Source organism: Phocoena phocoena, chromosome 16 (genome assembly GCF_963924675.1).
Source record: "Phocoena phocoena chromosome 16, mPhoPho1.1, whole genome shotgun sequence".
In the NCBI taxonomy this organism is placed as follows: Eukaryota; Metazoa; Chordata; class Mammalia; order Artiodactyla; family Phocoenidae; genus Phocoena; species Phocoena phocoena.
This window is the reverse complement of record NC_089234.1, coordinates 78,784,830-78,810,306: the sequence shown is the minus strand read 5'-3', so window position 1 is coordinate 78,810,306 and position 25,477 is coordinate 78,784,830. Positions and strand designations below refer to the sequence as shown.

Genomic DNA, 25,477 nt, shown 5'->3' with positions numbered 1-25,477 from the left:
AAGGCAGCGTGAGACGATTGACTCTCAGGGGCAGACTTTGTGCTGTTTGGATCGGGAGGGATTGCAAACTACTTCATGAAGGAAATAACTTTTTGAGTTGGGCCTAATGAATAGGGTTTTCAGAAACAGGTGGGTGGCTGGGCAGTTCAGATGACTGGAAGAGCAGGAAGAGAGGCAGAATGTTAGAGGCAAGATCTGGGAACAGCAAATAGCTAAGATAAAGAGATGGGCATCTGTAGGGAGCAGTAGGAGATAAAGTCAGAAGACAGGCTAAGTCCTAATGTGAGGGTCTTCAGTGCCATGCTGGGATATCAGGGCATTTGTTGGTCAGCAATAGAAAGCCACTAGAACTAAGTAAGCCACTAGAACTAATTAACTAATTAAGTAGCATGATTCAATCTTCTTTATACCAGCCCATCATCCTAACCTGTTGAGATCCTTGAGTCTTTCACTAAAACTATGAGCTATCGCCTCCATCCCCAGACCCTATGCAGGTTTGATAAGCATCCTTGATTACGCTTCTCTAATTCAACTACAAAATATATAAAAGTGATAACCCTAGTCACAACTCTAAAAGTGACCTTCCTTCAGGGTGATTACCCAGATTCCTTGGGCTATGCTTATCCAACCATGTATCACTCACGTATAGCAGCATCTAGTCCACAGTTCTCAAGAGCAGATATTATTGATTGCTTATTTCAGTACACATGATTTACACTCATTATCTTTTTTAAACCTTTCGCCAGCCCTCTGAGATGAAGCTATTGAAGTTTACTGTGCATTCTTTTAAACTGCAAAATCTTTCCCATCCCAGACGTTTGAATCTCAACCTTGAATGGATTGGTCTTCAATCAATCTTCTAAGAAAGTATGGATTTTATCAAATAGATCCTTCATAAAACCTTTGGTGAACTGTAACTCCTTTAATATCTACCTGGTTAATATAAAGAATTGTAGAATTCACAAGATCAATTAGAAACTTCATTATTGTTTGTGTTTATTGAGGCTAACTAGAAAGTTTCAAGTCTGGCACAGGGGAATAATGAAATACAGTTTCAACCTAGCCAAGAAGCTAAGTAGACCTGAATTTCCTGACAATTTTTAAATAATCTAACAGTACCAGCATGAGCCCTTAGTTGCCTAGGTAATAAAGCAGGTTTCCATGGAAACCCATTGGTCTGTATCAAAGAAATGCTTTGAATTTTAATGGGGTGAAAGAGCATCATCTAAGAAAGACCAAATAGTTATTGCTAACTGAACTGTTCTTGGTGGTGACGGCCTTTTATGTTCATATTTGTTAATAGCGGTGGTTGTTTTTGCCAGAAAAACAAGCTTTAGATATGCAAATAATCGTAATAGCTAATACTGTCTTCTCTCCTCTACACACCACAAGAGAGTTTCTTTTTTTTTAAAGAAATATTTATTTATTTATTTATTTTTGGCTGCGTTGGGTCTTCATTGCTGCGTGCGGGCTTTCTCTAGTTGAGGCGAGCGGGGGCTACTCTTCGTTGCGGTGCGCAGCCTTCTCATTGCGGTGGCTTCTCTTGTTGCAGAGCACGGGCTCTAGGTGTGTGGGCTTCAGTAGATGTGGTACGTGGGCTCAGTAGTTGTGGCTCGCGGGCTCTAGAGCGCAGGCTCAGTAGTTGTGGCGCACGGGCTCAGTTGCTCCACGGCATATGGGATCTTCCCGGAGCAGGGCTCGAACCCATGTCCCCTGCATTGGCAGGCGGATTCTTAACCACTGTGCCACCAGGGAAGCCCTACCAGTATATTTTATATACTTAAACTATATACATACACACAAACACACACTCATTTTATCCTTACAGCAACTGAGTTTGAATTCCCTGGAGATCCAGTGGTTAGGACTCCGTGCTTTCACTGCCGAGGGCCCGAGTTCAATCCCTGGTCGGGGAACTAAGATCCCGCAAGCTGAGTAGTGCAGCCAAAAAACAAAATAAAACAAAAAACAACAACTGAGGTAAGTGGTATTATTATCCTCATTTTACAGATGAGGAAACTCAGAGATAAGAAATGGAATAACTTACCTAACATCATACAACCAGTAAGAAGACAGCTGTGATGTGAAGTAAGGCAATCTGGCTACTCCACACTAAGCCTTTATTCTGTTAGCTCTCTACACCCCCCTCGCCACCCCAGCTTGTATTCCCTCCATCCCCCTAACTTAATTTTATTATGATTTTTTTGTTTTAAGATTTTTTGATGTGGACCATTTTTAAAGCCTTTATTGAATTTGTTACAATATTGCTTCTGTTTTTGGTTTTGGTTTTTTGGCCCCGAGGCATGTGGGATCTTAGTTCCCCGGCCAGGGATTGAACCCATGCCCCCAGCAGTGGAAGGTGAAGTCTCAACCACTGGACCACCAGGGAAGTCCCGATTATGATTTTTAAATGAATAGTTAGTATTTACATTATTGTGGCTATGCCAACCTTGCTAATTTCTGAGCCAAGTAATATACTATTTACATATTTCTTTTCTTTTTTCTCCTTCCTTTTTACTGAGGCTTGATACTAGCCCTTTTGGGGAGTCTGAAATTCTACCTACCTATTGTTAATTTTCTTCTCAAATGTGCCAATGTTTCTGCCATATGTACATTAACAGTTTGTGTGTTTATTTCCTGAGAACACTTTCCTTCCTTTCTTCTGCTATGATACCTATTGGCTCTCTGCAAAGATTTCATTGTGAGATTTCCCTTTGTGCCACAGATCCTCTTTCCTGGATCCTGTGCCATGTCTTCCTTTTGATTTCTTGTTTTTGGTGGAAGGTATTCTCCATAGCCTGTTACAGCAAAGTGTATGAGAGGTTTTCGAAAATCTGAAAATGTCTCTATCCTGCCCTCACAATTGATTGATAGTTTAGCTGGCTCTCGAATTCTAAGCTGCAAATAATTTTCCCTCAGAATCTTGAAGGTATTTGATTTGTTGTCATTTGCCTTCTGATGCCACTTGAGAAAGACAAAGCCATTCTGATTGCCAGTAATTTGTAAGTAGTCTTTATTTAGCTTAATAGAAGTTTCCAGGGGCATCTCTGGTGTTCTGAACTTTCACAACATGCCTCGATTTGAGTCTCTTCCACACCTTTTGCTAGGCACACGGTGAGCCTTTTCAATCTAGAGTCTTGTGTCCTTTGGTTCTGGGAAATTTCCTCCCCTCTCTTTTCTCTCTTTCTTGAACTGTTAGTAGGATGTTTGGATTTAAAGGACTGATCCCCTAATTTTCTTTCTTTCTCTTATATTCCATCTTACTCTTATTTTCTTTGTCTTTCAGGAAGATTGTATCAAGTTCTTTTTATTTCTGCACCTCAAGTTAACAAAGACTTAAAGTCATGCCTTCGGCAAGATAGGAGTTTAAGTATCTCTCATGCAAAAGTCCAGAGGTAGGCTGCCCAGTGTTGGCATGACAGCTCTGCTCTATGAAGAGGCCCCATCGGGCTCCTTCTATGCCCACATGTGCATTATGGATCACACCAGTTATCTTTTTAGGAAAGTTTCCTTAGTTGCAAGAAAATACTTTTACTCGCATGTCAAGAATTAGTCACATAGCTATATCTACATCTCAGTTGGAGAATCCACTCGGCCACATATTTTATGCGTGTCTTGGACAACTGGAATCCTCTTGTCATCTATAAGTACATTGTCTAATACGGTAGCTGCTACCTACATGTGGCCGCTGAGGACTTGAAATGTGATTAGTCCAGATTAACATGTGTTTTAAGTTAAAATAGACACTGGATTTAGAATAGTATGAAAAAAGGAAAATCAAATATTTTAGGTTGATTATAGGATAAAATGATAATATTTTTAATATATTGGGTTAAAAGAAATATATTACTATAATTCATTCCGCCTGCTTCTATTTTCTATTTTACTTTTTTTAATGTGGCTACTAGAAAGTTTTAAACTACATATGTGGCTTGCCTTATATTTCTATTGGATAACGCAGCTCTATAAAATGGGAATAATAGAGTGCCTACCTCAATGGCGCTCTATTATAAAATGAGAAAGATTAAATGAGATCCTAAGTGTAAAATGTTTAGCCCAGTGCCTGTCAAAGAGTAAATACTCGGAAAAAGGAAAATAGACTAGTTAATAACGTAGTGTTTCATTGACTCTAACACGTCCATTCTTGTTCCTGCATTTTCACACCTCGGACTCATCGTACCGGGGATGGCACCCAACTGTCGCCAGACCCCAGTCATAACATAGTTGTCACTGCCTGTGTGCGCATACACGTCGAAAGCACTAGCATTCCGTACTTGCAGAGTGAGTGTCCGTGGCCTAGAAGACAATCTAGGAGATCAGAAGGGGGCACTCTTAACCTCTAAGAATCAAAATGTTAAGGAGACAGGTGGAGGGTCATTCTGACGTGTTTAAGCAACATTCCCAAAATAGGAGTGAAGAGTAAGCTCCCTGTACCCAATTACAAAGTTGGATGAATTGTTCAGCACCAATGGCTTTTAGCTCTTTAGTGGATCTGGAAAGACAAGAGGAGGGGAGGGGAGAAGATACGGTAAGAGGACTTGCTCAAAGTGCCTAATGCCATTGATGATAAGATTGGTGGAAAAACACAGACATTGGTGACCGAATCAAAAAGTGATTCTGATGACTGGAACTTGAAATGTAATGAAGTTTCATGAATACCGTAATCAATTTCTGCTTTTATTTTCCTTATTCTGTATGTATTACTGTGATACGATTTTTTAAAATTCATGCCTAAATACGTCTAAATAAGTTTAAGATAAGAATCTTAGGTAATGAAAAAGCATTGTGTTATAGTTTAATTGGCAGCGCTTTTTCCTTTCTTAGGGGTACGTAAAACAATGGGGCAAATTATAATTAATGCATTTTAGATTTGATGAAACATAGTATTATTCCCTTTAAAGGACTTCTCTCTAAGTCCAAGATCAAATGACCTCTAAAATATAGTAATACTAATAACTAACATTTATGTTTTTCTTTTTCCTATGACACTTTTCTGACATACTATATATAGAATTTATTGTTTATGGTTATTGCTTATTGTCTCCCTGCTAGGTAGAGCAGCAGTTTTCATCTATATTGTTCTCTGATGTCTCCCAAGCCCCTAAAACAGTGCCTGGCACAGAGTAAGTTCTCAATAAATACTTGTTGAGTGAATGAATGAAATCTTTGTAAGTGCTGTTCTAAGTGCTTTGCTTGGATTATTCTATTTAACTTTCACAAGAAACCTAAGTAGATATTAGAATCATCAACATTTTCACTTAAGGAAACCCATGTATGTAGAAGTTCAGGAACCTGTCCAAGGTCACACAGCTTGACATCACTGGTGGGGGAGGGGGGCAGGATTCAAGCCCAGTCTGGTTCTGAACCTACACTCTTAGCCACTGAACTTTGCTGCCTCTAATACTGCCTGTGTTTCCCTTCTTGATTTAACTCCTGCTGGGCTCCCGCTGCATTTGGTGCATGCCTCTCTCATAGGTCTTATTACTCTTTATTAGAGGAGAGTATGGCCTGTGTCCTCCATAAGACTGAGCTTCTCAAGGACCAAGATCTATCCTTATTCATCTTTATATCCCCAAGGCTGACCACAGTGCCTGGCACTGTGCAAGCTATGTAAGTACAGAGCAAGAAGGATGAAAGAAGGATCAACGGTTCCCAACTGGCAGCTGAAGCACTAGTAGATCCGATGAAAAGGAACAGCTTAGAAAGAGAAGCTTTCCTGGAGAAAGAATACTACGAGTTCCAGTTTTGAACTTATTGGAGTGATGGAAGGACAAACAAATGGAGATAGCCGTCAAGGGACTTGGAAAGAGAAAATGGGCACAAAGGTTCCATTAGGACTAAAACATAGACTTCCAAGTCTTTTTGAAAGAAGTGCTAACTGAAGCTCCGGGGGTGAATCAGCTCACCATGGAAAACAGAATGCAAAGAAAAGAAAAAGAGAGAAAAAAAGGCAGCATCTTGGAGCGTACCTATAGTTAATAGGAGGAAAAAGGACAAGGAGTCAGCATAGAGATCTAAAAGAAATTCAGAAGGATCTCTGCAGCAACACTGAAGTCAAAGGAATCTTTCTTGTTTGTGTCCCTGAGTAGGTGTCTGTGATGACTGCTTTGTAAAACAGTACAGATTATAAATAAAAAAGTCTGTGGGCAGCAACAGAAAAACAACACATACGTTTTCAGTGCTACTGGGTCTGTCTGGCCCTGCCCACCATTGGTTTGGGGAGCAACTTAGTTCAGACCGGAGAACACCCACATGAAACTCCTCTCGATGGTAACACGACATGTCTTCCACCTCTTCACACTGACTTCTCTTCACCTCCTCTCTCCTCCAAACATAGGTTGGAGATTACACCCTCTCTGTATCAAAACAGCACATCTGAAATCATCTCATGGCACCCACATTCTTTTACTTGCCCATAGTCTTCCAAATTTTGTAAGGTGAATGTGGCCTCTCCAACTCTTATCCTGCATTATTGCTGTTGTTATTAACATATATATATATATTTTTTACCATATCTACACCTCAAAATTTCTCTCTTCTAGTTGTTTTTGCTCTGTTGGCTAGACCACAGAGCTCCTTGAGAGTAAGCTGGTGGGGGAAGGGGCATTATTGCAATTCATTGACTCTTTGGTAATACTTTATCTCTGCCCTAGGCCTACTACTGACCAGTAGGAGTTGCTTAGCTGCCCAAGTGACAGTTAGCACTAGAGACTACTGACTTTTGACCTTGAAGGCCACATAAGATGGTAAATCCATTAAAAACTTAGTCATCACACTATAAATATTCTGAATGACCATTATTTTTACCTTTCTGTGAATCAAATGTACTAAAGATGACCTTTCTCAGGCAAACTACTCTACTTTACGTAAAAATTATGACACATGTCATGCATATACGTGACATATATTCATTCTCATTCACAGAAGAGTGTATAAGATTTACTTGTACAGTTTATTTAAAGAATAATTATAAAACAACTATCCAGTTTCAGAAACAGAACATTGTCAGCCCCTCAGAAGCCCTCCCTGGTCACATCCCATTTCTCTTTTCTTAATAGTTTTGCTATTTGATGTATGTATCCTTAACAGGAGAGTTGAGTTTTGCATTTCTGAACCTTATGTAAGTGGAAACACAAGATATCTATTCTTTGATTGACTTGCTTCTTTCACTCAATACTGAGATTCATCATATTATTATAAATGGTTATAGTTGTTCATTTTCATTGGTGCATTATACTTCACCTTATGACATCATAATTTATCCATTCTATTGTTGATATGTTTGGATTGTATATTGTTTTTAGCTATTACAAACTTGCACATATACAAGAGATTCTGAATAGAATTGCTGAGTGATAGCGAATGTGTATCTTCAACTTTACAAAAGTCAGTTTTCCAAAGTGACTGTATCAATTTATACTACCATTAGAGTATCTCTTGTTGCGGAGCATGGACTCTAGGTGCGTGGGCTTCAGTAGTTGTAGTTGTGGCTCACGGGCTCTAGCGCGCAGGCTCAGTAGTTGTGGCGCACAGGCTTAGTTGTTCCGTGGCATGTGGGATCTTTCTGGACCAGGGATCGAACCCATGTCCTCTTCATTGGCAGGTGGATTCTTAACCACTGCGCCACCAGGGAAGCCTGATGTAGGTGTTTTTTATATATTCTGGGTACTAATTCCTTGTTATATGCTTTGCAAACTTCTTCTCCCATATTGTGACTCTTCCACTCACTTTATGGTGTTATTTGGTAAACAAAAGTCCTTAATTTTAATGTAGTTGAATTTATTGATCTTTTCCTTTATGGCTAAAAAAAAATTATTCTCAATCCTAAAGTCATAGAATCATTCTTCCATACAGGTCCACAAAATTTATCTGAAATACTTGGAGACAGATGTGTTCTGGAATACAGACTTTTTTGGATATTGGAAAGGTACCATGGAATGTACAATGTATACTATGTAGCAAGAACTGGGACAGTACCTATAATCAAAAATATCAATATTTCTACAGCAAAACTTATAGTCAACTAAGTGATGTATAAATAACGACTATCGTGACACTAAGTTACATTTTTCAACAAATGAGTTCCAAAGAGTTTGATGTTTCAAGGTTTGGGGATTTTGTAATTAGTACAAAAGTTATGGTAGCCTCATACAATAAAAATGGAATTATTTCAAAGTTTGAAGGAACTTACCAGTGGAGCCATTGACCTGGAATTTGTGTGTGAACCTTCATTACTACTGATTCAAATTTTTAATGGTTTGGGACTATTCATATTTTCTCCTCTTTAGTCAGCTAGTGTTTTTCTTGAGATTTGTACAATCATCTACATTTTATTTGCATCAGATTGTTTACAAGATGTTGTGTTTTGATTTCTAAAGTATAGTTTTTGTTATTGACATAGGTTGTTAACATCTCTCCTTTCATTGCTCAATACTGTTAAATATTTGTCAATTTTATTAGTCTTTTCCAAAAAAAAAAATCAACTTCTGGATTTTTAAAATCTACTGTATGCAGTGGTGTGCTAGTTAATTAGTTCTGAACATAATGAAACAAAACACTACCAGAAGAGGTGTGCACAGTTGGCTCTCCTGAGCCAGTGAAGGCAGTGTCTGGCACACCACTACTTTCATTTCCCATTTCATTCATTTCTGCTTTCAGCATTATGTCCCTCCTTCCACTTTCCTTAATTTTACTCTCCTTTTTCTAACTTCTTGAAAGGGAATGTTTAGCTAAAGACCTTTCAGCCTCTTTTCTAATGTACTTACTTAAGGCTATAAACCTCCCTCTACGTACTATACGTTAACTTTATTCCACAGGTGTTGCTATTATATTTTATTATTCAGCTCAAAAAATTTTCTCATTACCATTATGACTCTTTGGCTCTGGGTTACATGGACTTGTTTTTAGAGTTCTTTATTGATTTCTAGCTTAACAGCACTGTGCTCAGAAAACACGTGCTCAATGATTTCAATCTTTAAATTCGTGGAGAGTTGCTTTACAGCTAAGCGTGCAGTTGATTTTGGTAATATGTCATGTTTACGTTCCAAAAAACATGTTCTGATTTTGGTTGTGTTTTTCTGTGTATATTCATTAGGTCAAGTTTGTACATCATGTTATTCAAATTTTCTATACCCCGATTTTTCTTTCGTTTGTCTTAACAATGACTGGGAAAGGCCTGTTAAAATCACCCACTATGGCCATATATTTTTTTCTTTATAATTTCATCGATTCCCTTTATATATTACATATATATATATTTATTATTAAGTGCATAAAAATTTTAAACTTTAAATATTTTTTTTTCAACTCATAAGTCATTCAAGACTCCTTCCATCCTTTTTGTATCTCATTAGTCATACTTTAAAAATACTATCTTTATATAAACTGCCCTTGATAGACACAGTGTAAAAGAATTGGTGGTCCTGGTAAAGCTAAAGCAATCCACTTAGTAGACTCCATTAACTGTTACAGAAATCCTTCCCATATTGTAGAACATATGTTTGGTGGTACTTAGGCTTCACACAGCCAACCTGAAAATCTGCGTATGTTTATTTGTAAAGGATTAAATACCAGCACTGAGTGCAGAGCTGTAAACTGCTTGTGAGTTTTATAAGCACTTAGAATTCAACAGGACTAGATGATGCCGCAGATGGGATCTTTAAGAGACCTGGACGACTGACCTGTATCTACAAACGTGCTTTCAAATAAAGATATTGCTGAGATATTCACTAAAATATTAAAAAGAGCATATTTCAAAATATCTGGAGCAGCGCTTTTCATTCCTTTTGAAAAACACCTCAGCGTTTAGGGAGTAAAAAAAGCCACAAGTAAGATTAAAACAATAATACAGGTATTAATTTTACCCACTCTCCTGACCAATTTGTATTACCTCCGTCAACTTTCAGATCCAAGTCCAAAGATCTTAGCTGTAAACTCTAATCGGGCTCACATTTTAATCCCACGAACTATCAGATCTCAGCCGACTGGAACTTGGCTTTCATATTCTTTCACTAGATGTCTCCCAATACCAACTAAAAGGATCTTGTCCATCTACAGAAGAAAGCCGCAAAGGTTCAAGCAAGGGAAAGGTGACAATGTTGGTAAGTGTAACAGGATCAAATGTGAATCAGGAAACTGGGAGCTGGGTGCCCTGGGTTCTCAGCTCTGTCACTTATTTGCCAAGTGTCCTGGGGTGTCACCCGCCTCTTTCTGGGATCAATTCTTTCTTTTCTTTCCTTTAATTTAAAAAGCGACGAGTTAAGCCTTCGCGGCCCTTTAACGGTTCGTCCCGCTCTCATCTCAGGTGCCAACTTCCACACAAAGCCGCCGTTTCCGGCAGGGCTCGCACGTTAAGCTTTCCGAACGGCGCTTGGCGAGATATATGCAGAAATTTAGATTCATGAAAGAAGCACAGTTCGTTAAAATCACGAAAAACTGCAGGGAGAGAGGCACCGAGACGTTAATAAAGCCAAGACCGCTCTGAGGAGTGACCCGATCCCACTCACTTCCCACCCCCACAGCCCCAGGACCCGCCTCCCTCGCCCGAGCAGGCCCGGAAGTCACTGCGACAGGTAACAGAACGGAACAGGAAGTCCCGCCCTCCTGGAACAGCGAACGGTAGCCCGTAAGGATCATTCCAAGGCCAGCGCATTCGCCGCGTGGATTGTTTCCTTGAGGGGGCGGGGTTCTACGACGCTTGAGTTCCGGCGGGCGAGGCGGCAGTGCGGCGCCAGTCTTCGGCACCGCGACCTTCTTTCTTGGTTGCTGGGCTGCGTGCCTCTGCTCCAGTCGGCGCCGAAGGGAGCCTGGTTCTGGGCGGGCGGAGAGGTGGGCTTGCTGGCGGGGCTGGCGGGGCGGGCCGGGGAGGGTATGGACCCCGGAGGTCGCTGACTTTCTGCGAGCCTTCTGCAAGACGCAGCAGCACTCCGTGTACTGCCTGGTGATTTTGCCCTCGTGCATTTATTTGTATAGCACTTTGGTTCGAACAGCAACCTCGTAAAATGGGCACCGCTCCCCTGTTTTATCGAAGGGGAAACAGGCTCGAGAGGATAACTGAAGTGTCTTAGTGACAGACCGTGTGAGAGCCGTAATTCTAACTTCGGCTTTTTTTTTTTTTTTTTTGCGGTACGCGGGCCTCTCACAGCTGTGGCCTCTCCCGTTGCGGAGCGCAGGCTCCGGACGCGCAGGCTCAGCGGCCATGGCTCACGGGCCCAGCCGCTCCGCGGCATGTGGGATCTTCCCAGACGGGAACGAACCTGCGTCCCCTGCATCGGCAGGCGGACTGTCAACCACTGCGCCACCAGGGAAGCCCCTAACTCCGGCTTTCTGAGACCAAGCTGCCACTCCAGCAATGGAGCAAATTACCTGGTGTAAGGGATAAGCGTCAAAAGCGAGTGCTCTTACGATACCGTTAATGTAATAGAACTGATTGGTTTCAGTCACATCATTAAGAAACGGAGGCATAACTTTGAAAAAAGAGGGGTTTGGAGGGAGCAACAGTATGTTTTCTTTGGCTTACCTTCTCTCGAATTACAAGTTCCTTGCTAATATCACATGTTTTGGTTGGCAGCTTGAGCCCACTAGGAATGGCAGCCCCATCTATGAAAGAAAGGCAGGCTTGCTGGGGAGCCCGGGATGAGTACTGGAAGTGTTTAGATGAGAACACAGAGGACGCTTCTCGGTGCAAGAAGTTAAGAAGCTCATTTGAATCAAGCTGTCCCCAACAGTGGGTAAGTCACACTGGGACGTGTTTCTGTTTGCTGTCAAAATACATAGAGCTTACGGTGAGTGGTGGGCTATGAAATGAGGCACCGTTTGAGGCATGTCAAATGAGCGGTTTCCGTGAGCAGCAGAGAAAACCTTGTCTCGTAATCCAGGCTTGTTTTATGTACATAGCAGGCACACCTTTGGAAAATGTCACCTGACACTTTAAAGATGATTGAAAGCAAAACATACGCACGCTAACCAAAAAATTCCAGCCTTCTAAATTGGTAGATTTCTCCTGGATCTTCTGAAGGGATAGTATTTACTCTTGGGCAAGAGTTGGCAAATTCATTGGCCTAGAGCTGCTATCAGAAATAAAGCATTCCCAGTTGCCCGCCACAAATCATATGGTCATATACCCAAAATGCAAATACAAAGGAGTTTAGAAAGTGGAAGAAACTAAATGATCATATGGTGGATTTTGCCACCAGCTGCTCCAAGTGCCTCGCCGACACGGGCTCTTGCTCTGTATTGCCAGTCCTTAGAATGGGAGGGGTTGGAAAAGGGAACTAACATCACTGGGCTTAGTAAGTGCCCCTGTGTGAGTGCCTGATGCTCCTTCATCACTACCCTTTGAGATGGGCGGTGTTGCCGTCAATTTCCAGAGGAGGCGACTGAAGCCCAGAGCATTGAAATAACTTGCTTTTTCACTGTTGGGGCTGGAGAATGGGATGCTCGGAATTGAGATTACGGCAGGGCTGTGTTTGTTGGTAAGGACGAGGCCTAGGCTTTGATCCTGGCAGTAAGGTGGGTTGGAGGACAAGATCATTGAAGAAAGAGGCCAAGGACCTGAGAGGCCAGGGTCTGGCAGGATCAACCACATGGATACTGAACCACGCAAGAGTTATGACATGAACATTGTTAGAGAAACTGACAGTAACCTACAAAGTTATAGGTTACGCCAACAAAGAAGGGAGCGGTAGAGCAAAGCAATCAGAATAACTGCTGCTGCATCTGACACTGACAGCCGTGCTCCCAGGGAAAACCGTTGTCATCTGCAGACTATTCTTAGTCTGTAACTGAGCTCCCTTTCCCAGCCTGCACCCTCAGCCCTTTGCTCCCTTTTCACCCGTGCTCTCTACTCAGGAGTCATGCCCAGTGGCCATAGAATAAAAGCGAACGGTATTTACAGAGATTTGTGAGAGAAGGTGGGGAAGGAGACAGAGGGAGAAGTGATGGGAGTATTCTCTGAGTGCATTCTGTGTGAGAAATTGTGTTTCCATTAGCTTTAATTTTCATTCAGTCTTGTGAGGTACTATTGTATCTCTTTTATGTAATAGAAACTAAGGCTCAGAAAGGTGAAATGATTTGTTCAAGATCGGCTAACCAGCCAAGTAGTAGAGAGGGGATTTGAAAGTAGGTCTCTCTGATTGCAAAGTTTGGATTCTTTTACTTAGCTGAAGCCACAGCCAGAGAATAAAGGTAAAAATAAAACCACCAAATAGAGATTCACAATGAATACTTCTATGATAAAACACTAAAAATAAAAATTTCTTACATAATAAATATGCCATAAAACTGTGCTGTCACAAAACCAAATTACTCTTCTCTGCCCCTTTGCTTATCCCTTTTATAGTGCTCCTCAGTCGGCCTTGCATAATGGCCCGATTTAAAGCCTCCTATTGGTTCGTAACTTAGGAAGGAGCAGGGATCACGTCTGTTATTGTAGCATCATCCAACGCGGTCTTCCACAAATAGAGCAACCGGACAGCCAAGATACTTGATCCTAACATCAATTTCAGATACTGTCTTTTCCCTGTGAACCTTTGAAATGTCTCAGAAATTCCAGTATTTTGGCATTCATGCTACTATCCTGCATCTCATCTAATGGCTTAGAGGACACTAGCATTATACATACACAGTGCTTCTCAAGAATTGCTTGTTGGTTTATTAGCCTTTTGGACATTAGCCTCTTCGAGGTGCCACATGTCGAGGGTCCTCAACTGTTAATTGAATGGAAAAGACTGGAGCAGAGCTTTTCAAGCAGAGAGTACGGTATATGCAAAGGCATGGAAGCAAGATGCATGAGAAATCAGCACATTCAGGAAATGGGGTAGCTCTGGACGGGTAGCATTTCAGGGACTGGTGGTAAACCCAGAAGATAGACAGATGGGCAGAGATTGAGCCATGAATGACCTGATTTGTCTTACTGAGAAGTTTGGATGTTGACCTTGAAGGCAGTAGGGATACCTTGAAAGATCTTTAAACAAGCAGTGCCATGATCAAATTGGAATTTCAAAAAGATTATTCTTGGCAGCGGTGTGATGGATGGATGAAGGAGGGTAGAGAAACCAGTTAAAGAGCTATTAAAACAATCCACGTGAGGAATGATGTGGGCCTGTACTGTCGCGATCAAGAGGGGGAAAGAGATCGGAGCATTTGGGTGGACAGTGACGCGGTCACTGAAATAGATGACGGGAGGAGAAACATGTCTGGAGAGGAGCTGAGTTCTGGACAAGTTGGGACTGAAGTATAAGTAGGACCACTAAATGGCATTGTCATTTAGGCAGTTGGAGATGTGACAAGAGATGCAAAGATCTATTGATTTGCCACAAAAACGTTAAGAGCATTCTCCACTTCTTCATCTGGTGCCCTTTACATATAACACCCGTCCCAGCTCAGTCAGCCTAAGGACACCAGGGGTGTGGAGTCTGACAGTGAGATTTATTAACGTGCTCTAACCAGGGAGCCCCACGCACTGGAGCTGCTGTGGGCGTTTCACCAGCCAAGGGAAAGGAGCTATCAGAGCGTTTGGGGAAGGATGGAGTTTAGGTGAAACTGAAATGAAGTGGTGCTTTGATAGATTCAGAGCAAAGCAGGGCTGTGTATAAGCAGGTCGTCAACTCTGGACTGAGAAGTGGACCCAGGGTCTTATTTTCCACAAAGATTAATGCTTCCATGTCGTCATGCTCAGAAATCCTTATGTGAAGTCCTGCACCTGAGTTGGAAATCAAGACTGCTTCTTTTTGTCAAAGTGCCTATCAGATCCCTCCCAGGCAAAAGTGGGGTGTTGCATTCTTACCAAAACAACTTCAAAGAGCAAATTTCTGATAGTTTGATTTTAGAGAACAGAGTTTCTTGGTGAATAAGAAAGCGGTAGGGACTTCCCTGGTGGTGCAGTGGTTAAGAATCCACCTGCCAGTGCAGGGGACACAGGTTCCAGCCCTGGTCCGGGAAGATCCCACATGCCACGGACCAACTAAGCCCGTGCGCCACAACTACTGAGCCTGCGCTCTAGAGTCCACAAGCCACAACTACTGAGCCTGCGTGCCGCAACTCCTAAAGCCCGCACTCCTAGAGCCTGTGCTCCACAACAAGAGAAGCCACTGCAATGAGAAGCCCGTGCACCGCAACGAAGAGTAGCCCCTGCTCGCTGCAGCTAGAGAAAGCCCGCGCACAGCAACGAAGACCCAACACAGCCCCCCCCCAAAAAAAAAGCATTAGTCACTCAAAGGGGTCTCTTAGGACAGTGTCTGGCTGCGGTGTGTCCTACAGAGGAACGTTAACTTTGTAGCTGGCTTTATCTGAGTCTCTTATCCCAGCTTGAGACAGGGCAGGCACAGTTTTACATTCTTAACTCAGGCTCTACTGAAATATTTAAGAATTAAATCCTAAGAAAAGCTTTTCTGTTCTGACAGTGAAAACGTGTGTGGTATCATGCCTTTGTCTTGTCTGCAAAGCAACTCAGGTGCAGATGCTATGAGGATTTGGTGGTTGGCCTTGATTTTCTACTTCTGTGATTTTACTGTTTCAGGATATGGGGATTTAAGAAACTCCAAATTCCCTATGGCAAGAGGAGGATGTAAATAGAAATAATAAAATGAAATATTTAGTGTATGAAAGTTTTGCCATCAGTTTACTTATTCATAGTTCACGAATATAATTTTTAACTATGTGTCTATCTCCTTAAATGTATGTTCCGGATAAGATAAACTTAATACAAATATGATGGCTGGTGAATTAAAAAACTTGTTGAACTTAGTTGACAGGAAAAACCTGTACAATGTCTTTAAATCATGAAGTCCTTTTTTTTTCTTAACATCTTTATTGGAGTGTAATTGCTTTACACTGGTGTGTCAGTTTCTGCTTTACAACAAAATGAATTTGTTATATATATATACATGTTCCCATATCTCTTCCCTCTTGCGTCTCCCTCCCTCCCACCCTCCCTATCCCACCCCTCCAGGCGATCACAAAGCACCGACCTTATCGCCCGGTGCTATGCGGCTGCTTCCCACTAGCTCTCTACCTTACGTTTGGTACTGTATATATGTCCATGCCTCTCTCTCGCTTTGTCACAGCTTACCCTTCCCCCTCCTCATATCCTCAAGTCCATTCTCTAGTAGGTCTGTGTCTTTATTCCTGTCTTAAACCTAGGTTCTTCATGACATTTTTTCCCCTTAAATTCCAAATATATGTGTTAGCGTATGGTATTTCTCTTTTTCTTTCTGACTTACTTCACTCTGTATGACAGACTCTAGGTCTTTCCACCTCATTACAAATAGCTCAATTTCATTACTTTTTACGGCTGAGTAATATTCCATTGTATATATGTGCCACATCTTCTTTATCCATTCATCCGATGATGGACACTTAGGTTGTTTCCATCTCTGGGCTATTGTAAATAGAGCTGCAATGGTACATGACTCTTTTTGAATTATGGTTTTCTCAGGGTATATGCCCAGTAGTAGGATTGCTGGGTCATATGGTAGTTCTATTTGTAGTTTCTTAAGGAACCTCCATACTGTTCTCCACAGTGGCTGTATCAATTTACATTGCCACCAACAGTGCAAGAGTGTCCCCTTTTCTCCACACCCTCTCCAGCATTTATTGTTTCTAGATTTTATGATGACGGCCATTCTGATTGCTGTGAGATAATATCTCATTGTAGTTTTGATTTGCATTTCTCTAATGCTTAGTGATGTTGAGCATTCTTTCATGTTTTTGTTGGCAGTCTGTATATCTTATTTGGAGAAATGTCTATTTAGGTCTTCTGCCCATTTTTGGATTGGGTTCTTTGTTTTTTTTCTTATTGAGCTGCATGAGCTGCTTGTAAATTTTGGAAATGAACACTTTGTCAGTTGCTTCATTTGCAAATATTTTCTCCCATTTTGAGGGTTGTGTTTTGGTCTTGTTTATGGTTTCATTCGCTGTACAAAAGCTTTGAAGTTTCATTAGGTCCCATTTGTTTATTTTTGTTTTTATTTCCATTACTCTAGGAGGTGAGTCAGAAAGGATCTTGCTGTGATTTATGTCATAGAGTGTCCTGCCTATGTTTCGCTCTAAGAGTTTGATAGTTTCCTCCCTTCTATTTAGGTCTTTAATCCATTCTGAGCTTATTTTTGTGTATATTGAAGAATCCTTGCATTCCTGGAATAAACCCCACTTGATCATGGTGTATGATCCTTTTAATGTGCTGTTGGATTCTGTTTGCTAGTATTTTGTTGAGGATTTTTGCATCTATGTTCATCAGTGATATTGGCCTGCAGTTTTCTTTCTTTGTGACATCCTTGTCTGGTTTTGGTATCGAGGTGATGGTGGCCTCGCAGAAGGAATTTGGGAGTGTTCCTCCCTCTGCTGTATTTTGGAAGAGTTTGAGAAGGATAGGTGTTAGCTCTTCTCTAAATGTTTGATAGAATTCGCCTGTGAAGCCACCTGGTCCTGGGCTTTTGTTTGTTGGAAGATTTTTTTTTTTTTTTTTCCACTAAGCAAGACTTTATTACTTGCCATAGAGGAAGCTGATGATCTGATTCTTCTAAAATAAAAAAAACAACAACAAAAAACACAGCTCCAGAGCCTTTTAGACACTTGCCTTTAAGAAGACAGCTCGATTAGAACGGTTTCTGTCTCCAGGCTAATTTGTGAGTTACTCTGATATTACAAAATTTACAAAAATTCAGTTTTTCCCCATGTTAATGTATTGCTTAGTTTTTTTGTTCTTTTTCTCCCTCCCTCCCACCCTCCCCATCCCACCCCTCCAGGCTGTCACAAAGCACCGAGCTAATATCCCTGTGCCTTGCGGCTGCTTCCCCCCAGCTATCTACCTTACTACGTTTGTTAGTGTGTATATGTCCATGACTCTCTCTCGCCCTGTCAAAACTCACCCTTCCCCCTCCCCATATCCTCAAGTCCGTTCTCCAGTAGGTCTGCGTCTTTATTCCTATCTTACCCCTAGGTTCTTTATGACATTTTTTTCCCCTTAAATTCCATATATATGTGTTAGCATACGGTATTTGTCTTTTTCTTTCTGACTTACTTCACTCTGTATGACAGACTCTAGGTCTATCCATCTCATGACAAATAACTCAGTTTCATTTCTTTTTAAGGCTGAGTAATATTCCATTGTGTATATGTGCCACATCTTCTTTATCCATTCATCCGATGATGGGCGCTTAGGTTGTTTCCATCTCCGGGCTATTGTAAATAGAGCTGCAATGAACATTTTGGTACATGACTCTTTTTGAATTTTGGTTTTCTCAGGGTATATGCCCAGTAGTGGGATTGCTGGGTCATATGGTAATTCTATTTGTAGTTTTTTAAGGAACCTCCATACTGTTCTCCATAGTGGCTGAACCAATTCACATTCCCACCAGCAGTGCAAGAGTGTCCCCTTTTCTCCACACCCTCTCCAGCATTTATTGTTTCTAGATTTTTTGATGATGGCCATTCTGACTGGTGTGAGATGATATCTCATTGTAGTTTTGATTTGCATTTCTCTAATGATTAATGATGTTGAGCATTCTTTCATGTGTTTGTTGGCATTCTGTATATCTTCTTTGGAGAAATGTCTATTTAGGTCTTCTGCCCATGTTTGGATGGGGTTGTTTGTTTTTCTGTTATTGAGCTGCATGAGCTGGTGGTAAATTTTGGAGATGAATCCTTTGTCAGTTGCTTCATTTGCAAATGTTTTCTCCCATTCTGAGGGTTGTCTTTTGGTCTTGATTATGGTTTCCTTTGCTGTGCAAAAGCTTTGAAGTTTCATTAGGTCCCATTTGTTTATTTTTGTTTTTATTTCCATTACTCTAGGAGGTGGGTCAGAAAGGATCTTGCTGTGATTTATGTCAGAGTGTTCTTCCTATGTTTTCCTCTAAGAGTTTGATAGTTTCTGGCCTTACATTTAGGTCTTTAATCCATTCTGAGCTTATTTTTGTGTATGGTGTTAGGGAGTGATCTAATCTCATACTTTTACATGTACCTGTCCAGTTTTCCCAGCACCATTTATTGAAGAGGCTGTCCTTTCTCCACTGTACATTCCTGCCTCCTTTATCAAAGATAAGGTGTCCATATGTACGTGGGTTTATCTCTGGGCTTTCTATCCTGTTCCACTGATCTATCTTTCTGTTTTTGTGCCAGTACCATACTGTCTTGATTACTGTTGCTTTGTAGTATATTCTGAAGTCAGGGAGCCTGATTCCTCCAGCTCCTTTTTTCGTTCTCAAGATTGCTTTGGCTATTCGGGGTCTTTTGTGTTTCCATACAAATACAAGTTGCGAAATTTTTTGTTCTAGTTCTGTGAAAAATGCCAGTGGTAGTTTGATAGGGATTGCAATGACTCTGTAGATTGCTTTGGGTAGTAGAGTCATTTTCACAATGTTGATTCTTCCAATCCAAGAACATGGTATATCTCTCCATCTATTTGTATCATCTTTAATTTCTTTCATCAGTGTCTTATAATTTCCTGCATACAGGTCTTTTGTCTCCTTAGGTAGCTTTATTCCTAGATATTTTATTCTTTTTGTTGCAGTGGTAAGTGGGAGTGTTTTCTTGATTTCACTTTCAGATTTTTCATCATTAGTGCGTAGGAATGCCAGAGATTTCTGTGCATTAATTTTGTGTCCTGCTACTTTACCAGATTCATTGATTAGCTCTAGTAGTTTTCTGGTAGCATCTTTAGGATTCTCTATGTGTAGTATCGTGTCATCTGCAAACAGTGACAGCTTTACTTCTTCTCTTCCGACTTGGATTCCTTTTATTTCCTTTTCTTCTCTGATTGCTGTGGCTAAAACTTGCAAAACTATGTTGAATAAGAGTGGTGAGAGTGGGCAACCTTGTCTTGTTCCTGATCTTAGTGGAAATGCTTTCAGTTTTTCACCATTGAGGATGATGTTGGCTTGTCATATATGGCCTTCATTATGTTGAGGAAAGTTCCCTCTATGCCTACTTTGTGCAGGGTTTTTATCATAAATGGGTGTTGAATTTTGTCAAAAGCTTTCTCTGCATCTATTGAGATGATCATATGGTTTTTCTCCTTCAGTTTGTTAATATGGTTTATCCCATTGATAGATTTGCGTATATTGAAGAATCCTTGCATTCCTGGAATAAACCCCACTTGATCATGGTGTATGATCCTTTTAATGTGCTGTTGGATTCTGTTTGCTAGTATTTTGTTGAGGATTTTTGCGTCTATGTTCATCAGTGATATTGGCCTGTAGTTTTCTTTCTTTGTGACATCCTTGTCTGGTTTTGGTATCAAGGTGATGGTGGCCTCGCAGAAGGAATTTGGGAGTGTTCCTCCCTCTGCTGTATTTTGGAAGAGTTTGAGAAGGATAGGTGTTAGCTCTTCTCTAAATGTTTGATAGAATTGGCCTGTGAAGCCACCTGGTCCTGGGCTTTTGTTTGTTGGAAGATATTTAATCACAGTTTCAATTTCTGTGCTTGTGATTGGTCTGTTCATATTTTCTATTTCTTCCTGATTCGGTCTTGGCAGGTTGTGCATTTCTAAGAATTTGTCCATTTGTTCCAGATTGTCCATTTTATTGGCATAGAGTTGCTTGCAGTAATCTCTCACGATCTTTTGTATTTCTGCCGTGTCAGTTGTTACTTGTCCTTTTTCATTTCTAATTCTATTGATTTGAGTCTTCTCCGTTTTTTTCTTGATGAGTCTCGCTAGTGGTTTATCTATTTTGTTTATCTTCTCAAAGAACCAGCTTTTAGTTTTATTGATCTTTGCTATTTTTTTCTTCATTTCTTTTTCATTTATTTCTGATCTGATTTTTATGATTTCTTTCCTTCTGCTAAATATGGGGTTTTTTTGTTCTTTTTTTTCTAATTGCTTGAGGTGCAAGGTTAGGTTGTTTATTCGAGATGCTTCCTGTTTCCTAAGGTAGGATTGTATTGCTATAAACTTACCTCTTAGAACTGCTTTTGCTGCATCCCATAGATTTTGGGTCGTCGTGTCTCCATTGTCATTTGTTTGTAGGTATTTTTTCATTTCCTCTTTGATTTCTTCAGTGATCACTTCGTTATTAATAAGTAGTGTATTGTTTAGCCTCCATGTGTTTGTAGTTTTTACAGATCTTTTCCTGTAATTGATATCTAGTCTCATAGTGTTGTGGTCGGACAAGATACTTGATATAATTTCGATTTTCTTAAATTTACCAAGACTTGATTGGTGACCCAAGATATGATCTATCCTGGAGAATGTTCCATGAGCACTATAGAAAAATGTGTATTCTGTTGTTTTTGGATGTAATGTCCTATAAATATCAATTAAGTCCATCTTTTTCAATGTATCATTTAAAGCTTGTGTTTCCTTATTTATTTTCATTTTGGATGATCTGTCCATTGGTGAAAGTGGGGTGTTAAAGTCCCCTACTATGAATGTGTTACTGTCGATTTCCCCTCTTATGGCTGTTAGTATTTGCCTTATGTATTGAGGTGCTCCTATGTTGGGAGCATAAATACTTACAATTGTTGTATCTTCTTCTTGGATTGATCCCTTGATCATTATGTAGTGTCCTTCTTTGTCTCTTCTAATAGTGTTTATTTTAAAGTCTATTTTGTCTGTTATGAGAATTGCTACTCCAGCTTTCTTTTGGTTTCCATTTGCATGAAATATCTTTTTCCATCCCCTTACTTTCAGTCTGTATGTGTCTCTAGGTCTGAAGTGGGTCTCTTGTAGACAGCAGATATATGGGTCTTGTTTTTTATCCATTCAGCCAGTCTGTGTCTTTTGGTGGGAGCGTTTAGTCCATTTACATTTAAGGTAATTATCGATATGTATGTTCCTATTCCCATTTTCTTAACTGTTTTGGGCTCGTTACTGTAGGTCTTTTCCTTCTCTTGCGTTTCTTGCCTAGAGAAGTTCCTTTAGCAGTTGCTGTAGAGCTGGTTTGGTGGTGCTGAACTCGCTCAGCTTTTGCTTGTCTGTAAAGGTTTTAATTTCTCCATCAAATCTGAATGAGATCCTCGCTGGGTAGAGTAATCTTGGTTGCAGGTTTTCCTCCTTCATCACTTTAAATATGTCCTGCCAGTCCCTTCTGGCTTGCAGAGTTTCTGCCGAAAGATCAGCTGTTAACCTTATGGGGATTCCCTGGTGTGTTATGTGTTGTTTTTCCCTTCCTGCTTTTAATAAATATGTTTTCTTTGTATTTAATTTTTGACAGTTTGATTAATATGTGTCTTGGCGTATTTCTCCTTGGTTTTATCCTGTATGGGACTATCTGTGCTTCCTGGACCTGATGAACTATTTCCTTTCCCATATTAGGGAAGTTTTCAACTATAATCTCTTCAAATAATTTCTCAGTCCCTTTCTTTTTCTCTTTTTCTTCTGGAACCCCTATAATTCGAATATTGGTGCGTTTACTGTTGTCCCAGAGGTTTCTGAGACTGTCCTCAGTTCTTTTCATTCTTTTTTCTTTATTCTGCTCTGCAGTAGTTATTTCCACTATTTTATATTCCAGGTAACTTATCCGTTCTTCTGCCTCAGTTATTCTGCTATTGATCCCGTCCAAAGTATTTTTAATTTCATTTATTGTGTTGTTCATCATTGTTTGTTTCATCTTTAGTTCTTCTGGGTCCTTGTTAAATGTTTCTTGCATTTTGTCTGTTCTATTTCCAAGATTTTGGATCATCTTTACTATCATTATTCTGAATTCTTTTTCAGGTAGACTGCCCATTTCCTCTTCATTTGTTAGGTCTGGTAGGTTTTTATCTTGCTCCTTCATCTGCTGTGTGTTTTTCTGTCTTCTCATTTTGCTTATCTTACTGTGTTTGGTGTCTCCTTTTTGCAGGCTGCAGGTTCGTAGTTCCTGTTGTTTTTGGTGTCTGTCCCCAGTGGCTAAGGTTGGTTCAGTGGGTTGTGTAAGCTTCTTGGGGGAGGGGACTAGTGCCTGTGTTCTGGTGGATGAGGCTGGATCTTGTCTTTCTGGTGGGCAGGTCCACGTCTGGTGGTGTGTTTTGGGGTGTCTGTGGCCTTATTATGATTTTAGGCAGCCTCTCTGCTAATGGGTGGGCTTGTGTTCCTGTCTTGCTAGTTGTTTGGCATAGGGTGTCCAGCAGTGTAGCTTGCTGATCGTTGAGTGAAGCTGGTTGTTGGTGTTGAGATGGAGATCTCTGGGAGATTTTCACCGTTTGATATTATGTGGAGCTGGGAGGGCTTTTGTGGACCAGTGTCCTGAAGTTGGCTCTCCCACCTCAGAGGCACAGCACTGACTCCTGGCTGCAGCACCAAGAGCCTTTCATCCACATGGCTCAGAATAAAAGTGAGAAAAAGTGGAAAGAAAGAATTAGAAGAAAGAAAGAAAGAGAGAGAGAGAGAGAGAGAGAGAGAGAGGGAGGGAGGGAGGGAGGCAGGGAGGAAGGAAGGAAGGAAGGAAAGGGAAGGAAGGAAGAAAGAAAGAAAGGAAGGAAGGAAGGAAGGAAAGGAAAGGAGGAAGGAGGGAAGGAAGGACGAAAGAAAGGAAGGATGGAAGAAAGAAAGAAAGGAAGGAAGGAAGGAAAGGAAAGAAGGAGGGAAGGAAGGAAGGAAGAAAGGAAGGAAGGAGGGAGGGAGGGAGGAAGAAAGGAAGGAGGGAAGGAAGGAAAAGAAGAAAGGATGAAGGTAAAGTAAAATAAAATAAGATAAAATATAATAAATTTATTAAAGTATAAAAATAATTAAGAGAAAAAAAATTTAAAAAAAAAGGATGTATAGAGCCCTAGGACAAATAGTGGAAGGAAAGCTATACAGACAAACTCTCACACAGAAGCATACACATACACACTCACAAAAAGAAGAAAAGGGGAAAATATCATAAATCTTGCTCTCCATAGTCCACCTCCTCAATTTGTGATGATTCGTTGTCTTTTGGGAGGTCTGAGGTCTTCTGCCAGTGTTCAGTAGGTGTTCTGTAGCAGTTGTTCCACGTGTAGATGTACTTTTGGTGTATTACTTGTGGAAAAAGTGCATTCCATGCTGGGCCTGGAAGTTCCAAAGCTCAGTTCTGTGAGTAAATTGCAACCAAGATTTATAAACTGCAAAAAAGATAGTGGTTCACATGTACGTCTTTCGATAGACGGTATTTTATTACAGGATAAATCTCCGGCCCGCCGTCCACACGAGTGTCGCAGCTTCGGCCTCCGGGGCCCCTCCAGAACCGGCAGCCTCAGTGAGGCCGCCCTCCCCTTGGCCTCCGGGGAGTTCCGTGACGGCGTAGGGAAGAGACCCCGAGCTGCCGGAGTTCTAAATCATGAAGTCTTATGACCTGAGAGTCCTATGGACTGTGAACTTACATAGTACATTTCACATGTGTAAGCACATACACTTCTTGAGAAGGTGCACAGGGCACTCAAATTCTCAGCAGGATCAGTAACTCAAAAAGGGTTAGGACTCACTGGTCTATACTCTCTTTAGAGACTCTTATACATAAGATGCACTGATTCAAAATGGTTCTAAAATATAAATTACTTAGGCTACTTACATGATTTATATTGAATAATTAGTTACATTTAAATCTGTGCTTTTGTTTAAGCTGCATAGCTTGCCCTTATCTCAGACCCTTTTTTCTCAACAGATAAAATATTTTGATAAAAGAAGAGACTACTTAAAATTCAAAGAAAAATTTGAAGCCGGAGAGTTCCAGCCTCCGAAAACAGCCGCAAAGTCCTAGGCTGTTCCTGAACATTTCAGAAAGGTTGAAATTATTTTTTCTGGACATTCAAAAATGCTCTATGTGACAACAGTAGTTTGAATGATGGCAAACACCAATGCTTGTTCCATATATACAACTCTTAATTTAAATGGTCAAGTAACAAGATTCCAATTTTCAAAAGACAGACTTGAAATAAAATGGTATGAAATATGCTTAATTGAGTAAAAAACACATATTTTAAGAAAAAAAACAAAATTAAAGCTTATTATGAAAACATGTACCTTTTTTGTTGTTGGAGGATGGGTAGTAGGCAAATACTATTATTGATAGAGATATGGATATACACTGAAAAAAATAAGATTTGCCATTGTCCTGGGAGTTAGCATTTTAACACAGACAGAAAAAAATGAGGAATGGAAGAAGGTTCAACTTAAAATATACAGGTAAAATAATAAAGACCATCAACAAAAAACCCTACAGCTAATATAGTTAATGATAAGACAATGAATGCTTTTTCCCTCAAATCAGTATCAAGGGAAGGATATCCTCACTTCTCCTATTCAACATGGTACTGGATTCCTAGCTACCTCAAAAGAAAAAAAGCACACAAATGGGCAGGAACAAATAAAACTGGCTCTATTCATGGACAATATGATTATCTCTGTAGAAAATCCCAAAGAATCGACAAAAAGAGCACCTAGAATTAATAAGTGAATCTTAGAAAGGTGGCAGGAAACAAGGTCAATATACAAAAGAAAATCATATTTGTGTATACCAGCAATGAACAGCTGGAATCTAAAATAAAATTTAAAATGTGCCATTTACAATAGCATTAAAAAAACTAAAAATAAAAGGAGTACTTA

General features: G+C 40.4%; 1 protein-coding gene across 3 annotated transcripts; it reads left to right on the top strand.

Annotated features, from left to right (window-relative positions):
- Window positions 1–10,588: 10,588 nt before the first annotated feature.
- On the top strand, window positions 10,589–24,872 carry COA6 (cytochrome c oxidase assembly factor 6). Of its 3 annotated transcripts, none has more exons than XM_065894566.1 (3): window positions 10,589–10,617; window positions 11,570–11,729; window positions 24,537–24,872. In XM_065894566.1, the coding sequence occupies exons 2-3, from the start codon at window positions 11,586–11,588 to the stop codon at window positions 24,630–24,632; spliced, it is 240 nt and encodes a 79-aa protein (XP_065750638.1). In that variant the 5' UTR covers window positions 10,589–10,617; window positions 11,570–11,585; the 3' UTR covers window positions 24,633–24,872. The 3 variants fall into 3 exon arrangements, with proteins under 3 accessions (XP_065750638.1, XP_065750640.1, XP_065750639.1); XM_065894568.1 differs by having other exon boundaries at window positions 10,589–10,624; XM_065894567.1 differs by having other exon boundaries at window positions 10,605–10,827.
- The last annotated feature ends 605 nt before the right edge of the window (window positions 24,873–25,477 follow it).

What these genes read in the sequence shown, in the direction of transcription:
- COA6 (XM_065894566.1), top strand. Translation starts at nt 11,586, where the DNA reads ATGGCAGCCCCATCTATGAAAGAAAGGCAGGCTTGCTGGGGAGCCCGG. An exon ending in CAAGCTGTCCCCAACAGTGG is followed by an intron (nt 11,730 to 24,536) that starts GTAAGTCACACT and finishes TTTTCTCAACAG; the next exon opens with ATAAAATATTTTGATAAAAG.